This window comes from Tiliqua scincoides, chromosome 3 (genome assembly GCF_035046505.1).
Source record: "Tiliqua scincoides isolate rTilSci1 chromosome 3, rTilSci1.hap2, whole genome shotgun sequence".
NCBI classification, from domain to species: Eukaryota; Metazoa; Chordata; class Lepidosauria; order Squamata; family Scincidae; genus Tiliqua; species Tiliqua scincoides.
In genome coordinates, this window is record NC_089823.1 from 36,623,863 (window position 1) to 36,642,279 (window position 18,417).

Here is an 18,417-nt window from a genome sequence, read left to right on the forward strand (position 1 = left end):
GTGGAAGGGTTGCTGGACCCAGCTCAGCTCAGCTCCCCTGGATCCTGAGACCCTCAGGGCCTCACAGCCCAACATGGGATTCCTCGATTCTGTACCAGCTCAAGAGCCACCGCAGAATCAAGTAGCCCCATTGTGGAGCTACTTCCCTTACTTGGGGAAGGGGACAAAAGTCCCCTTCTCCCGAGGTGGCAGCGGCTGCCTAGGGCATGCAGGATACCACGGCAGCCATTTTTGGCGCTGCAGCAGCCCCACATTCCAGGCAGCTCAGGATTGGGCTGCCCAACAGTTGTTGTAAGAAAGATATCAAATTAATATATGTGAAGCACTTTCTCACTCAGAAAGTGATATATAAATGTCATGTACTGTATTATTAACTCATTCATGTTTTAAATTCTTAATGTTGCAAGATTCATAATTAATTCATCCTTGCAAATCAGACCACAAAACTTTAAAGAAAAATGTTTTAAAGCCAACTTTAGTCAAGCTTCCCTTTCTGGCTGCCATGCAATCATTTGTTCTTGCAAGAAAAAATTCAGGGGATTGGCTATTTACAAGCTTGTAATTTTGAAATCTTTTACAAAATGGGTAGCGTTAAAGAAATGCAATGATCTCTTTGTCATTCTGAAAAAAGCAGTTGGTGATTTTAAATAATCCCATTTATTACTTGTTGCTATCCATGAATTACAAAGAGAGAGAGGACTAGCTCCATGTTGGAAATTATTGTTCACACTCCCTTTTATGCATCCAAGATTAGTCTGAACAAAGGCAAATTAGTTTTGAGTAACCAAAACAGAACTTCCCATTATACTTGTATTACTTACTTAAGGTAAAAGTCAATAATCACATCATTGAGGAATTCTCCACACTCTAAACACTCCAAATCTTCTCTTGTGACACCCAGTCCCCCTCTTGCAGGTGGAGGAGGATAAACAATCAAACTAGAAAGCAAAGTGGCATTGAAGAGCTTCTTTAAATTCAATACAATAAAAAGTAAATATAATTAATCTGAAAATTCCTTCTCTCCTTAATGCTATAAGGAGATTGCAGAGCAATCTCAGATTAAACTGTATCTAAGGGTGGGCAACAGATAACTTTAATGTCCCAGACAGCCCTAAGACAGTTTTGTTCAGTGATAACACTTAAATTTACTATTGTATAGCCCACTGGTTCCCAATCTGGGGATCAGGAACCCCAAGGGGGTCACAAGCCAATTTTTAGGAAGCTGTGGAATGTTTGGTGCTGCCATCATGAAGAACTGGGCACCACCACTACCTTGGAAGCTTTTTTTTGAGCAACTATCTGCTGCCGTTATCAGATTACTGTTGATTTCTTGTCCTCACTTCATTCCAGTACAAAGGGTCACCCAAAGAGCCATTCAGGAATTGCTTTTAAGGGCATAAGGGGCTGAAGCAAGAACGGGTGAGTGTAGAAAGCTATGTTGTATAAGTGGAATCCACTAATGGTTCTCTTTAATCTAAGCCCACATCTTGTCCAACATACTATTAGGCTAAAAGGTTACGTAGCAAAAGTAGTATAACAAAAAGGTCTCACAGCTATTGGGAGCACAGATACAGTCATTAGAGGAATAGGCAGCATTTAGAACTTTATCAGTCCCTAGGAGAAAACTCAAAATTAAGCCAATGAGAACTACACTAGGACCAATATTTCTCTCTTTGTTTTTTCTTCTTGTAATTCTTTTCTGATTTTGAACTAGAACAGAGAGTGAAAAAATGCTTTTTCACTAGCAACTTTATGTCAATGTATCATATTTCATTGAAGAATGTCAACATAATTTATAGCTATTAATTAAGACAACAGAAGCATTCTTATATAATTTCCTCTTGGACATTTCAAAATAATTTAAACTATACATACTTCCGAACAGGTCCAATATCTCGCAACTCTTTCCACTCATTCCTTTGTACAGAGGAAACAGAAAAGGAATATTGACCACTATTTCGCTTCAGCAGCATGGTATAATTGGGCTTCACAAAATTTGAATTTGGTTCCTGCCAGAAAAACAAAAAAAAAGACAACATCATCTGTCTAGTTCTATGCTGACAGCACTTTAAATTAAGATGGCACTTTAAGAAGATGTTAGAAGGACAGTGGACATTTGAGAGTTGTATGCAAGAAATAGCATATAAAAGGTTGTATTCTATGTTGCACCTTGAAGGAAAGGTTCCATCTGAACAAAGGGGTGGAATTTTGCCAGTTCTCTCTTTCTACTGCATTACCTTCCTTCCTTGTGCTCAGTGTCATCCTGCTGGGGAGGTCCCAATCACAGTTTTTTGAGGGGTGCAGGGAGAAGAGGAATCAACAAAAATAATTTCTCAACTCTGTATGAATGGAATGTTTTCCATTCATGGTACAACTTAGGATACAACCTAATAATCATTTATGATTTACAAGACATTTCTTGCCCTTCACTCAATCATCTGGACAGCAAGATATTATGGCAGAATCAGCTCTGCTGCTCGTCTGCTTCAAGACCCTGGGTAAATCATTTAAATTTTCCTGTAACAGTTTTCTTCATCATTACCCTTCATCTGCCCTGTCAATTCAGAATAAAAAGCTCCTTAGGATAAAGACTGCTGTGTATATGGATAGTTTCAAACACAGAAAGGACATTCTTATTTGGAGGTTTCAAGTGTCATTCTACTCTCAAAGTATTTATTACCCAGAAAAATTACAATAGCAAACATATCCTGGATATAGTCTCATATACACTGAGCAGATTTAGAATATGTTCAAGCACTGCACATATTCAAGGAACAACTTGAAAACTAACGGTCACTTAATAAACAGCTATTCGTTTTCTAAGAGCTTATTTCCAGTCAAAAATTGTACATAAAGATAAAAAACCACAAGGTCAGTTTCTTGCCTTTACATGGCACTTTCGCTTGGAAATGTTTTATAAAAGTTGATTCCTAGACCAGACATGCAATGTAGATGGTTATTACAATCAATTTACATAAATTGGAACAGAGGTGGGCAGAGATGATGGCCAGCAGTGTTTCGACCCCAAACAGCTAATATAAAAGCTGAGGGTTTTTGGTACTGCTGAAAACCTGGCCTTTAGGCATGTGCCTGTGGACAAAGCGTCCATGTTAGAGATGAAAATATAATTTGGATTTCCTAACACCCAACATCACATTCAAAATAAACCAATGTTGGAAAGTTTTATTGACTGGAATATGCAATCAAAGAACTTACCAAGACAAGGTAATGAAAATCCCAACGAACAATGAAAGAGCACTACATTTTGTTTTACCGTTCCTCACTGACTTGCTTAGTAATCTTATTTTGTTGTTGCAATTACCAACAGAGAGGCCTGTAATATGTTTAACAATCCATGTCCCCAATCTCCCCATTAAGGCAACAGAAACTGGTTTGCAGGAAGACTTCCAATACAGTTGGGGTGATTCCAAAATACTGACTGAAATAGACGAGCTCAGCTGGAGGAGATCAACTCACTCTTTGAGAAAGCAGGCTCCTTGTAGGCAAAACTTTGTACTGCTCTGCAAACAAGGATTAAGGCCATCTCAACCAACTCTAGATCCAAGGTCTAGTCCTATGATTCACCAATGTCTTTCATGATCCAGTTCTAGGTAACATATCAATTCTAGACATTTCAACATATCAGTTCTAGACATATTCTAGATGACATATCAATTAATGTGAATTCATTCGAACTACAAAGTCAGGCAATGTTTTCTCTAGAAAATTACTGCTTTGCTTCCTGAGTCCTTTTTACTCCATTTGAGAAAACATTATTTACCGGAGGAGGTGGTGGCTCTGCTGGAACTGAAGTGCTGTCCTTCTGCGACTGCTGCTGAAATGTTGTAGAACAATAGTCAATGAAAGAGTTTTCTTTAGGTGCGAGATCTTTAAGTAACACAAAAGCTTGTTCCCAAGGTAGGAAGTCGGTGAGGTCTGAAGTGGCATTTTTCTTGCTGACTTCCACAATTATCTTGTTCAGCAAGACCTGCTCCTCTTCTGTGAGCCGCTGAGACAGTGTAATAAAAGCAAATTTGGTACCCTTAGCTAAAAGCAGAAAAAGATAATCTGTTAGAAGGTATTTCTAGAAGTATTGAAATAACTGCATTTTTCCCCACCAAGTAACTATTTTACCCTTGTAAAAGACATACAAGACAAACCGTAATACATTTTAAAAATCAAAATGTTACCTTCTATTAAAACACTACATTAAAATGTTTTTGAAAATATCGAGCCAGTAATTCTTAGTCTGGGTAAAGTAACTGCATAGCATGTACACTATTCACTTTTCTCACCCTTGAAAAGTACAAATGTGTGATTTTTATACCTTTAGCATACATTTATTTTCCAGAGCTGTCTGAACACTAATTTTAAGATCTATAAATAACAGCTCAAGTTACTGAATTACACAACCATTTAGGATGGTTATGAATTACTCCCATACCTGGACAGCATCTTAGTCTCAAATTTTCAGGTGTTTTGAGGTTTGGGGAACCCTTAAGAGGGATCCACTGGCTCCCTGCACCCTCTGGAAGGGCAGTGCTGCCAGGGGTAAGTTTTTAAAAAACCCTTTTGTTTCTGTCAGTGGCACGTCACTGCCTTCGTCCCTCCCCCAAAAGCACTTACAGCAGTTGCCAAGCTCCCAGAGAGCGTGGGAACTGTTGACTTAGAACCTAATTCAGTGTGATGCATGTTGGTCCATATCTAGCACGCACTATCACAAACGTGCTGTAAAGCACACCTGCGGCAGTCAGCATTTTGTGCAAGCCTACACTGGGCCAGTGCCAACTGGAAGATAGCTGGAAATCACTTGGCACTCTTTGTGAGCACCGGGCAGCGGAACAGTAAGTCAGGGCAGGGAGGGTGGAGTTCGAGGGTGAGAGAGGGAGCAGTGTGGGAGGGGGCAAAATTCAGCTCTGCTGGATCCACAGCCCTGCATCAGGCCTACTGGTCTGACACAGAACTACTTTACTCTGCACCGGCTAAATAGCGTAGAGTCGAGTAGCCCCATTGCATGGCTTCTTACATTACCTTGTCCTGCAGGACTTCTTCTTACCTCTTACTTTCTTACCTCTTGATGGCAAATGTCCATCCTTCCTCTGAGGAGGTGACAAGAGCCGCCTGTGTTTGCCTGGCAGCAATTTCAGAGCCGCTGCAGCCTTGGGCTAAGGATTAGGTTGTGCCAGGGTTGGTATAAAGATAACAAGGTAATGCATGTGCACTTCAGACACTTGGAACAGCTAAAGAAATGCTGCAAAGTACACATGCAAGTCCTGCATGTGAATTATTGATATGGCCTCATAACAGCATAATTTTCACTGCACTTTCCACTTGAGCATTCAAACAATTACAGGTCCAACCTTGTTATACATGGATTTGACTCAACAGGAACAGCCACTGCAAATGAGAAGGAATGTGCTGATCCCTGGAGAAGGGGGAAAATGCATCTCTTTAAAATCACAGTTTAAAAAACTGCTTTTCTTACTGTTGCAGAGAGACAGTCACACAAGCGATCTTTCCCGTCTTCAGCTGAGCCAGGCAAAGGCAAGGGGTCCTTTGCATTTCTAATTGCTGACTGCCTCTCTACAACAGTAAGAAAAGCTGTTTTTAAACCACAATTGTAAAGGGATGCACTTTTTAATTTAATTTAATTTAAAATTGCTTTTATTTAACACATTTTATGTTATCAGCAGGGAGCCCCAGAATCAAACCCCTGTGAATGTTGAGACACAACCTTACTGGGAGCAATAGAGGGGCAAAAAACCTGGAAGTGGGTCTTTAAATCTATTTTTCCACTGTTTTCTTATCCATGGATTTTTTTATCCACTAGGAGTTCTGAAAAGGAACCTTAGAGGGTAACAAGACACAACCTGTACTTGCATAACAAATGAGAACATTTGTTTGCAACATTTAGCATAAGACAATCTTCACAATTTTGTTAAACATTTCATTGTTCCCCAATTATATTTGTAAAATTAGTAATATTCAAAGTAGAAAAATTTTTTGCATTTCTTAGACTGTTGAAGAAAATTCCAGTATATTACAAAGAATATGCACCTTGCTTGTTTAATATAGATGTTCCTATCCAGTTTTCAATCTGTTCCGTATAATCTGATGACAGCCAAAGAAAAATGATAGCATTGTATATGGTTGAGGAATCATCATTTATCCACAGTCCAAACTTTCTTAAGTGCATGGAGTCCACTAACAGTTCCATTTTTGTATCAATGGCCACTGTAGGAAAGAAAATTTTAAAATTCAGAGATTATACAGTATACAGGAATGAATTGAACTGGCAACCAAAATTTTTCCACATTTTTATTTTTCAAGGAAATAACCCCTAAACATTCACAATCATCATGCACAAGCACAAATGAATACCTCTGAACAACCTTTCTAACAAAATTGTCACAGTAATAATCTACTGATTATGTAGCTAATCCCAAATCACAGCATTTCATATAACGTTTTTCAAAATGAACTAATCTAGCACATTAAAAGTGAACTGAGCCTGCAACCACCATTCTGCAATAATAATAGTCAGAACTATTTTTTCCCATGAAACAATACCATCACAGAGCAGTTTTTTGTTTCATGAAAGTATCTTACAAAAAGTTCTCTCAAAAAAGTTTACATAGCTCAATTACTAACAGCTAATTTTTCTTAATTTTTTTATTTGATTTTGTCTGTAAACCACTTTATGAACTTTTTTGTTGAACAGTAGTATATAAATACTCATAATAAATAATAATAATGAATTGCTCATGATCAGGTTGCAATGAAGCAATATAGGATCTTACCTTCAAATGGGATTTTGATGTATTTGGTTGTAAACTTAAGAGAAAAAAGCAGAAATAGAAAATTAGAGTTTTTACAGAACTGTACAGAAACACAATCGTTCACACATCTAATACTGAACTATAGGAAAATAAACAATTGAGGACTTAATTCTTCACTTGATATTCCAAGTTTAGAATCCACAATTCCCACCCAATCCTAAGTACACTCACCAAGAAGTACACTCAATGCAAACTATGAACATCTAACAAACCTATTTGCAAGTAAATGGCTAGGATCAAATAGCATAAACCTATACCATGAACCCCTTTCAAAAAGGAAAGAATTTTAAGAATCAGATCCTTAGAAATACTGGGGGGGGGGGGAATCTACTCTAAAAGTCACTAATCCTACTAGGTTGATCCAAGCTCTTGAGCTATCTAAAGTAGTTCTTTGGAGCCTGGTCCTTATGCCCCTACATGACTCATGTAAATAACTGACCCTTAGCCTTCAAAAATGCTAGCCATTATCATCTCAAATCTTCATAAACTCAAGTTTGAGAAGCTAGCACTACCAAAAAAGATGGCCCTTCTGCCTCCCCCGACAAGAATTCCCGTATCATTTGAAAGTGGCCTTCTCTTAACTTTACGTCTACAAATTAAAGTACACCAGCTGACCATAAAGATATAATGTAACATTAAAAGATAAAAGAATTTAATCTCTCTAATGATCATCATATTTAGTTGGTGCTTAAACTTAATGTTAAACAATAACAGTAATATGGTTCTTGACAACGATTGGTCTGCAAACAGAAAACAAGATGATTGATAATGTTGGTTTAATTTATAGTTACACAACATTCAATGTAGCACACTATTTTAGAATCCTTGTGAACAATCTACATTTTACTCATCTCAGCAGGACACGTCAGCTTACAAATGTGCATAGCATGGTAGCTCTGTAAAGGAGGACCAGGATCCAAAGAGCTGCTAAAGTTCATGCAAGGGTCTTCCTCTGCTTGCCCAGTGAAATATTTGACTGGACAGCTGATCTCAGCACCATATTCACAGTCTCATTTTGAAAGCCCCCTTGGTTTCAAAAGCAGTTTTTCACACAGAATGGGAAGGAAGGATCTTGTTCAAGACAGACAAAAATCCTTTAGCAATGAGTTTTAAAAATTCTTTGGATATTGGCATCAATCAGTAACAATAGACTGTTACTCAAACAGTAAACTTACCTCAGCGCAACCCAATGCTTTTCCTTTATATTTCCCAATATAAAGCATAGCAAATTTTATATCTAAGGCAAGATCCATTTGTTCAGTGAATGTGCCACAGTCTGCACAAGACTGAAGTGTAAGTGGTTCAGCTGAAATCTAGAAAATTTAAAAAAATACACAGATGAATTCTCTCCCCCTCCATCACAATCACTGCTTGGTAGTAAAACACATGCATTACATGTAGAAGGTCCCAGACTTAGTTCTGGCATCATCAGCAAGTACTAGGAAAGACCCTTGTCTAAAACTCTGGAAAGTTATTGCCAGTCAGGATATACCATATTCAGCAAGATGGACCAAGCTGCTAACACAGTATAAAGCAGCTTCAGATGTTCAAGGGACAAAAAGGTAATGTACCATACTGAGGCACTGAATGTTTCCTGTCTGGTACATGGTAGGTAGTGGTGCCATTTACACATTGCTAACCAATGTATTTATTATTCTTACAGTGCAACCCTATGCATGTCTATTCAGAAGTAAGCCCCATTGCATTCAGGCCCAGGTATGCATATATAGAATTGCAGTCTTACTCATTTATTTGCTAAAAGGTCATTTTTGCGCATGGTGCTAAACAGAATGGAAAAACACAAAGCTTAAGTAAGTTAGGTTTCTTAAATTATATAACTTCACCACAAGGTTCCAATGCCACAATTCTTTGGAACTAACATCTACTAAAATCAGGAGACTTATATGCAAGCAAATGGGATTATAATTGATGAGTTAATTTTTCAGAAATCTATGGAACTAACTACAGGAGGACACTGGAGTAATGTATAGTCTCCTGCCATAAATATGGAGAGCTTTCATTTCTGTATGGCATGAAGAGGGAAAAATTCTTACAGAAAATCTATAAGGCAAAGATGTATTACTTGTTCTGGTTTCTTTTCAGTTATGCTCTGTGATAGCTCTTCTGACAAACGTAGTGGAGATTCTTGTTCTCTTTCTTTATTGTCATGTCTATGGTCTTTCCGAGTCTGCAAAAGCATCTCTGGATCTTTTGCTTCAGCATTTTCTTCTTCATCACTAGAAAGGACAACTAAAGCAACAAAAGAGCAAAGCAAAATTGAAGCAAAGAGTACTAACAATCTAAATATAGTGTCTGGGTATGGACTCACCTCCCATAATAGAGTGCAGACCAGGCATGCAGCAAAGCACAGGCCTTGTTCAGGCACTGGGAGCTCGCAGAGCTAGGGGGAGACGGACTCCTGTGTTGTACCACAGGAAAGAGTGTTCCTCTGAAGAGGGGGAGGAGCCCCTCTGAGGGGGGAGGAGGGGCACTTTCAGTTGGAGACCTGACCAGGGGGTGGAGATGATGCCAAAGTGGGTGGAGCAGGAAGAGGCAGAGACAACAGGCCCTGTGCTCAGTCCTTGCAGGCCAGGGATGAGGTTGGCTGGGTCAAGGCTGAGGGAGCAAATGGATGGGAAAGGCCCAGAGATGAGGCTCAGCTGTTCCCAAGGAGACAAGATTACCTTGAGGCAGAGGAGTAAGACCGAGGGTGATGACCACCCAGCTAAATATGAAGCATAGTAGGGACTGCAGGTGGATCACACCAGACAATGTAGGGAGGTTGAAATCAGGGGCAACTAGGACTTAGAGGGGCACAGACCACTTGCTACAACCCTCTTCCTTTGTTGTACATCTGGTAAAAATCAATCCATTCATAAGATGTTTCTATAAATGTCTGCATATCCCAGTTTCTAAAGCAAAAGCAAAAAATGTTATGGCTGCCTACTTGGCTCAGTTGAATCAGCTCTCTCTTTCCTCTTTTCAGGTCTATTCAATGGCTCCTTCAAAGACAGAGTTGTGGTCAATTCTGGTCTCCTAGCAGAGGCAACTCGTTGCAAAATCTGCACACCCTTACTTTTGACAGAACGCAGGTTTCTCTTTGGAGAAGCATTTGAACAGTTTTCACGTGGACAGCTAATGTTTGTGGTGGGGAGTATTTTGCTACAGGCCAGCTCCAAAGGTTGAAGGATATTTTCCTGTTGATGGCTGTGCATATGACTCTCATGAGTCGCACTTGAGTTTCTGAAGCTGAGTGGTTGAACTGGTTCTGTCCTCTCTTCTTTCTATAAATGCGTAAAGTGAAACTTTTGTTACAAAAACTGGACTATTTCACTGAAAAGTTAGTTTCCTCATCCCTGAGAATAACTAGCAAGCCTTAAATGAGACCCTCTACTCCCTAAATGTGGTACAAATCAGAATCAATGGAGGAAAGGACTCTGTATTGGGTGGAAAGAGATACACAGAGACTTCTGGTAGGCCCTAGCATGCCCCCAAATTAAATCAGTGAGGTATATTGGACCTAGGGACCTCCAAGATTGCTGTGCAACTGCTGGTATGAATCAGAGCAGTCCTACTTAACTGATTGAGGCCATGAAAAGTATGCCAATATGCACCAGGTATAACAAGTTCAGAAGTCTTTACACCTCTGCATAGCCCTGGTGTCATCACACATATGACAAATCACTGAGGCCTCTTGAAATATCTAGGGCCTTACAAGTCATTTCAGAGTCTGAGGCATTTCATCCAGACTCCATAAAGGACAGATATACACACTCAATTCACTGTATGAATTTGATATTTCTAGAACTTGGCACCAGCACTAGTTGGGATTGTATCTTAATATAATAAACATTTATTAGACAATGGCACAACTTTTCTTCTTTTAATTCTCACTACATGTAAAAGTTACTCACTCTTGGCAATGGTGATTTCTCAGGAGCATGTATTTGATTTGGACAATCATCACCTCTTCTTTTTCTGTTCACACTATTTTGAAAGCTTGTTTCCCTCAACCCAGGAGAGGGATTTGGGGTATATTTTCTTCTTCTCTCTTGTTGATCACTTTCTGTTCTCTCTCTGCTGCAGTCTTTACACAAAATAAATGTATTAAGAAAGGAATTTAGCTCCTAGTTAAATAAGAACGTTAAAATTATTGTCCTCACTATTTCCAAGTTTAATTCCAACACTAGAAACAATCACTGTATCTTCTTCTCTCCATTTATGACTGAAGGAACATAGGAAGCTGCCTTATTGACTCAGACCATTGGTCCATCTAGTTCAGTATCGTTGACACTGATTGGAAGTAGTTCTCCAAGTTTCTAGATAGTAATTTTTCTCTGCTTTACCTGGAGATGCTGAGAATAGAACCTGGGATCTTCTGCAAGCAAAGAAGGTGCTCTTCCACCAAGTTATTAAAAAAGCAGAGGCACCACTAGCACTATTATGTTCTGACTTGCTCCCTAATCAGTGAAATGGTAAGAAATATTTTAAAAGTTCCATTAAGGACTGAAGGTACACATAAAAAGCTTCCACTATGGTATTTTATTATACCAATCTGAAATAATTAGTATCTTCAGTTCTATACTCACGGTTGTGAGATTGTAAAAGATCATATTTATCACTCCAAACAATAACAGAGAGGGCAAACATGCATCCTGTTCCTCTCTATATCTGCATTTATAAAAAAAATAGTTATCCGTTAATGGATAGTTAGCAGCTAAGGGTTAGGTCAATTTTAAGTTTCTGGCATCCAAATCCTATACTGGGAATTAAGTTCTATGAAATTTAAGAGAACTTCACTTTAAACAAGATATGCTTAACACTGCTGCCTATAAAACGTGCACGAGGACTTGACATGAGTGGCACTGCAATTTGTGGGTCTGACTTCAACTATGAAAGGATCAATGAGAAGTGCATGGGTTGCTATTTTGTTAGTAAAAGAAAACCATTCTGTGTAAGTAAAAGGATTTGCATCAACTTCATTGTAAATAAATTCTGGTGAATGAGGAGGTCTTAGTTTGGACAATCCTGAATCTCAGCAAACCCAACTCAAAGGTCACAAGTAAATATTAAAATGCATTACAATTTGTGAACTGCAAATCTTCTAGCACCACATCACATCTTCTTATAGTCAGCAAAGCATTATTATTTTCTGCTTCTCTAGGCAGTTTCTGAAGACAGTCCTTTGGCCCTGTTTGATTATATTTTCCATACCTGTAAAAAACATGCAAAGCATTAACCTTTCTTACCCCTTCAAGAATGATGAACAATTTTTACAGATTTGAGCAAGATTGGTGGTCTTGCCCTACTTGTAACATATGTACACACATACGTACATTTGTACATGTGTGTAAGTAACAGAGAGAGAGAGAGAGAGAGAGAGAGAGAAATACTCTCTCTGTAAATACAAACATCTCACACACACTTGACAGTTTATGGGCACAACCAGCTTTCCAGCACTGGTTAGAGGTAAGAGCAATGCAGCTCTGAAGTAAGGGAACAAACATTCCCTTACCTTGAGGAGGCTTCCTGGACCAAGCCCTACTGCAGGATGTAGCACATGTCCATTTGCACAACTGGGTCAGTGCTGGAAAGTTGATTAGGATTTGGGCCTATGTGACTTAAGAAACTGCCTGCTACGTGTAGGGAAAAAAACAATTACAAAGAAAATATATTAATCAGTGACTTGCTTTGGTACTTACCTCAGAAAGTTAAAAGGCAGAGATTCTAATATTGCAATCCTATGCATATCTACTCAGAAGTAAGTCCTATTCCGGTCAATGGAGCTTACTCCCAGGTAAACGTGTACAGGATTGCAGTCTAATTTACACTAGTCTAACTTTGCATTGCTCTAGCATAGTGGTTCTCATACATTTAGCACCAGGACCCACATTTTAGAATAAGAATCTGTCAGGACCCACCAGAAGTGATGTCATGACTGGAAGTGACATCATCAAGCAGGAAAATTTTTAACAATTCTAGGCAGCAATCCTACCCACACTTACCATGGAGTAAGTCCCATTGACTATCATTGTTAAAAGAATATACAGAGTAGCTTGTTAAAAGTACAAGTCTGTAACATTTTCCCAAATGCAGTCACATTAAATGGTAGCATCAAGTCTGATATATTAAAAATAAAATATTGAAATGAATGGGAACCCACTTGAAATTAGCTTGTGACCCACCTAGTGGGTCCCAAACCACAGTCTGAGAAACACTGCTCTTGCAGTGTTTAAGGAACTCCAAACTGGGTGCACATTTGATTTTGTATCCTATAACTCTTATTACTTTTCAATTGAAGTTAAGACCCAGTTCTCATTGAGATGGTAAACCTGTGTCTCAGTTGTACCACTTTAGACTACAAACAAGTGTTCAGCTGAATTATTATGATGAATGAGACTTACTACTTTGTAACTGTTTCTAGAATTGCAGACTAAGTGCAGGAAGTTTCTCTGAATAGAGGAGTATTCAGGGACCCTTGAAATGCACCAACAATATGAACTGACACTTGCTTATGAGGCTATACAGTTGGCAGGTGCAGTTTGTTTTTGTGACCATTTTACAAGTCGTACAATTGCATAAGGTGGGGCAGTCCTATATGTATATAGGCCCCACATATAGGTACTAGGTCATACAATTAGTGCATTCAACTGATCTTTGCCAGGTCAGGCTTCCAAAAGCAATTGCACAGATACCGGATACCACCAAGATCGAGAATCCTAGTCATGGCTTTGAATTAGCCAACTTGTAGAAGAAAGACCAAACCAATACACCTTTATGCAAACATTTTGCATAATTATTTATGCAATTATTTTTCAGAATTATTTTTCATATTTTCATCATCCATAATGCAACTAAACAGAACCTTGGTAATCTACTTTCTTTATCATCAGACATGTTAATTCAGCAGTGAATATGTGAGCAATGATGAAATAAAGGTAGGAGTTTCATTCCATCAGCTCCTTATGCAAGCAAGAAGACAGATGTACCCTCTTTATTCACAATCCAAAAAAAGTTTTTGAATTCTATAGGAATCATCATGAGGCTAGATCAGGGATTCATAGTCCCTGTTACCCATACCCCTTGAGAGGTATGGGAACCAAATGATGGGGGTATGGGATTGTGGGCGCAATCCTAACCCCTTATGTCAGTGCTTTCCAGCACTGGCATAGCAGTGCCAATGGGACATGTGCTGCATCCTGCACTTGGGTGGCACTCACGGAGGCCTTCTCGAAGTAAAAGAATGTTTGTTCCCTTACCTCAGAACTGCATTGCCCTTATGTCAGTGCTGGAAAGCACCCGGGTTAAGGGTTAGGACTGCACCCTCTATCTCTGAACAATTAAAAAACAAATGTTATTAAATTAGATTATTAACTATCATCATTATCGATATGCATGGAGGCATTCTCTTCCTAGCTATCCATATGTAAAGTAACACCAAGCTATTGACATCTTTTGAAGCCATACTGGTATCTAACAGAACTGGTAGCACTGATGATTTCAACCATCTGACCAAGGGGGTATGGAGATGTATTAGGCAATTCATCAGGGGTCTGTAGTTGTATAAAGGTTAAGAACCCCTGGGCTAGATGGTAAACAAAAGGACATGGTGTAAGTCCTCCATAGTCTATAATTTGTAAAATCAAAAGATGGAATTTTGGAAAATCAAAAGATGGAAAAACTGAATCAGTGTCTGAAGGGTGTGAAATGATTTCAAGACTGCTCAGAAAAAGGTATCTAAAAGTGGTTGAACACCGCCACCCTCACCCCCTCTCCATAATCTGGAAATAAAAATCTGCTAGTTAACTCTTTTGAGTATCAAAGTGTGCATAGGGTTGTAGTCTCTGCCATTTTTCTTTCAGATACTACACTAATAAAATACAAAGAGCCCTCCTTATCCACAAGCTTGGCATCCACAGATCTGAATACTGACAGATGCCAAGACCATGATTGGAGGGCCTCAGAGACTTCTCTGCCTTCCAATCATGTCCAGGAAGTCTTCTGAAGTGGAGGGATGTTGTGGATGACCTCCCTGCGTCTCAGACAGTCTCCCAGATGTTTCTCAAAGGCACTTCTAATTTGCCAAAAAAACTGGAAGTGCCTTTCAGAAGTGTCTGGGAGGCCTCCTGAGGCACAGGGTGATTGCATGAAGCCTCCCTGTGCCTCAGAAGGCCTCCCAGACACTTCTGAAAAGCACTTCCAGTTAGCTGGCAAGGGACATCCCCCCCCCCACCTACAATTTTCACTATCTGCAGAATTTGGTGTCCACGGGGGGGGGGGGTGTTCTGGAACAGCTTCCCCACTCATATCAATAGCCCACTGTACAGTGTTTAGGCTGCAATCGTATGCATAGTTTCCTGGGAGTAAACCCGACTGTACACAATGAGACTTACTTCTGAGTAGACATGTCTAGATTTGTACTGTTGTTAATAACAACAACAACAACAACTAGGTATTTATATACCGCCTTTCTGGTCATCGGATTACTCCTCTGACTTTATTCAAGGCGGTTTGTGTTAAGGTTGAAAGGAACCTTGGGTGTGTCCCAGTGTAGAGCAGGGTGCACAAAAACCAGCAGATGCAGCAGAGGCTTAGAATTTGCTGTTGCATATTAGAGCAAGGAGTTACACACACAGAGTAGTCAAAAAACAGTCCAAGTCATACACGGAGAGTACAGCAGTCCAGCGTTACCTTATCCAAGTCAGTATCCACAAATCAGTCAGTCAGCCCAAGGTCATTTACAACATATACATACACAGTAATCCGATCATCAAAGTCTCTAGCAGCAGTTATCACAGTTTTCACCTACTGCACTGGTGGAGCTGCAGACTTCTTAAGTAGCCTGAGCACCCAATCAGAGTCTGCTCAGTTAACCAGGGTGTGGCAGGCACAGGTGCAGTGTAATTCTGCTATCTCAGTGTGACTCAGCTGCCTGCAACTTTCCATGAACCAACTTGTTAGCTTGTCTCTGGCTTTGCATAAACAGGGAGCTAACAGTTTACATAGGCAGGCATTTCTAAATCCCTCAAGGGGATTTTTACAATCATAAAAATTTCAGAATGGGTCTTCCTGGTTTGGTCTCACTTCTGGCCTCCAGTTTTCCCATGCAGGCTGACAAGCAGCTCCATCTCTCACATGGAGGGCAGCCAAGACACTTCTTGCTCACACCAAGAGCAGGTGGAATCACTAGGCTCTGCTAATAATAAGTCTCAGCAATAATTAGAGACGTAGATGCCACATTTCTAGGAAGTATACAAAAAAAATTCCAAAGCATTATCTACTCTAAATGATGTCTTCTCTGTCTAACATTTTTCCCCATGCTGTTCTCTTACACAAGAGACAGAGACAGATACATCAAAAAAATAACCACTAGTTTAAAAAAAAAATTTTTATTATTAAAATAACCACTAGTTTTGAGTGCTTTTTGAAGCAAATAATATATGCTTTTCTCCATTAAAATATGTAACTATTGGCTTTAACTACTGCTCTTGAAAGACTGGTATGTAAACAGGTCTGCATACTCTCACTGCTATACTCTTAGAGTAATTTGCACATCTCTCTGGAAAGTAGAGAAGGAAATTAGCTACTTTATTTTCTAGAAGTTTTGTATGTCTCTCTACATTCATGGATACGAATTTCATTTTAGTACTCATGACAGTGCATTTGTAAATCATAAATTATGATGTCGAAGAACCTAGGAGCTACATACTGGGCTTCTTGGCATATCTGTAGAATATATATTATAACTGTGTTTCTTATTACTATTTTTATTTTTATTAAATGAATACCCAGTGTATTTAAGTGTACCCAGGACACTTAAAAAAATAACACACACACACACACACACACACACACAACAGAGAATGAGAGCTGTCAGCAAGTTAAATAATTTTAGTTAATGGGTCATCTATTAAGTAATAAAGTGTTTAATCAATAGCATTTAATTAAGTTTACTTATTACAACACTCCAAATCAGATGCCTTTTAAGATAATGAATGAAAGAAGTATGTAAGAAATAATTTAATGAACAAAGTCTTGTTAGAACTTCTTGTTAGAAGAAAAGCTACTTTTAATATCTGCTTTTCATTCCTTGTTATAATAACTCAATGGAAAACAGTCTCAGAAAATGATTGTGTGCCCTTAACTCTCATGCATACCCTTAACATTTGTCCAAACCGCTTAATTAAAATTTAGTATATTAAGCTACCAATTTAATGTTACAGCCCTATATAAAATCAAAATAGTATGCAAATATTCCATCAAAACATTGTAAAACTGATATGTACCTGTTCCTTTTTCCATTTAAATCAGACCCCACATCTACAAGGTGGTTTATCTGCCGCCCAATAAGCTAACACAGATATGACACCATACAACAGTAACAACCAGGACCCAAGTATGACAAACTTAATGTACAGTCCCCCCACTGGTGATCCTGGACCCTGTGCCACCTGAGGCCAGGACTGCAGGGCGCTACTCCCCTGCCAGATGCCACCCCCCACCCATCCAGGGGCCATTGGAGAGCCAGGGAGGTCTCATGCTGCCTCTCTGGCCCAACAAATGCCTTCTGAGGCCTCCAGAAAGCTGAAAATAGCTACATAGTACCAATTTTCAGCCTTCCAGAGGCCTCAGCAGACTCTCTTATGGATTTAAATTAGAGAACTGTGCGTGCACCTCTATCCATGTGAAATAAGTGGAAATGCTTGACTTTGACTGGATTGTGTCTATACACTTCAAATGTATATTCCTATATTTATCTGTTTCAACCAAATAGTCTTAGTGATAAATTAAGGACCAGAAACCACTTAACATACCTTTTAGATAAAGTACAGCTTTGTTGAGAACTTATTTTTTGACATGATTCTAGGCTGGCAATAGATGAGGAGAGCTGTTCATCTGATTGCAACTTGCTAGCATCAGAGAGATTAGCATCAGCTAAAAGGTGTCTTTGCACGTATTTTCTTCCTTTTTTCGTCCTCAGAACATTCGTCAAGATAACTTTGGGTTGCCTGCCATACATATAATAATTAATACTGTGGAACTTGTAGAAAGAATGTTTGATTGAATTCATGTATCGCAAATGTTTAGGTAATCTCAAATTGTATTACACATAACTACCAAGAAGTTTACAATAATGAATGAAGACAGACTATCATGAGAAAATGAAGTGTCCCAAAGGACAGATTAAGCAAAGGTCGATTAGAAGTGTTATTGTTGAGTTTAAGTTGCCTTTGATATTTAGTTGATGAGTCATCATTTTGTTAAATGTCATGCAAAATTGGAGCAAGCATCAAAATTGGAGCAAGTATCAAAATTGGAGCAGTTTATTTCAAATAAACTATGAAAATTCACTTAGAAGGAAGAAGAAAAAAGTGAAGCAAAAACAAATCTTAGGTTTTGACTGGAAGACTCTATAAATACTGTAAAAACAAGTAACCAAAAATCCAATTAATTTGGGCATTCTGCCGTCTGCTCCAGAAGTCACTGTGACAGACATTTCTGGATGCATGAATCATATATTGGAAAAGAAATACTAAAATACACATATGAAAAGATGGTATCTGACTTGTACATGCAA

The 18,417-nt window shown here is 38.9% G+C and overlaps 1 protein-coding gene across 5 annotated transcripts in view; it reads right to left on the reverse strand.

The window, feature by feature from the left end:
• SENP7 (SUMO specific peptidase 7) overlaps window positions 1-18,417 on the reverse strand; it is a 51,334-nt gene that overhangs the window by 16,393 nt on the left and 16,524 nt on the right. For 4 of the 5 annotated variants that reach the window (XM_066618850.1, XM_066618849.1, XM_066618851.1 and 1 more), the window contains 11 exons: window positions 17,654-17,848; window positions 11,923-12,053; window positions 10,754-10,926; window positions 9,787-10,123; window positions 8,923-9,089; window positions 8,015-8,152; window positions 6,801-6,834; window positions 6,058-6,234; window positions 3,782-4,047; window positions 1,876-2,009; window positions 822-938 (listed from right to left, as the gene is read on the reverse strand). In XM_066618850.1, the coding sequence (XP_066474947.1) occupies window positions 822-938; window positions 1,876-2,009; window positions 3,782-4,047; window positions 6,058-6,234; window positions 6,801-6,834; window positions 8,015-8,152; window positions 8,923-9,089; window positions 9,787-10,123; window positions 10,754-10,926; window positions 11,923-12,053; window positions 17,654-17,848 (1,869 nt within the window). The remainder of the gene's footprint in view (window positions 1-821; window positions 939-1,875; window positions 2,010-3,781; window positions 4,048-6,057; window positions 6,235-6,800; window positions 6,835-8,014; window positions 8,153-8,922; window positions 9,090-9,786; window positions 10,124-10,753; window positions 10,927-11,922; window positions 12,054-17,653; window positions 17,849-18,417) is intronic. The other variant, XM_066618853.1, reaches the window with a different exon arrangement.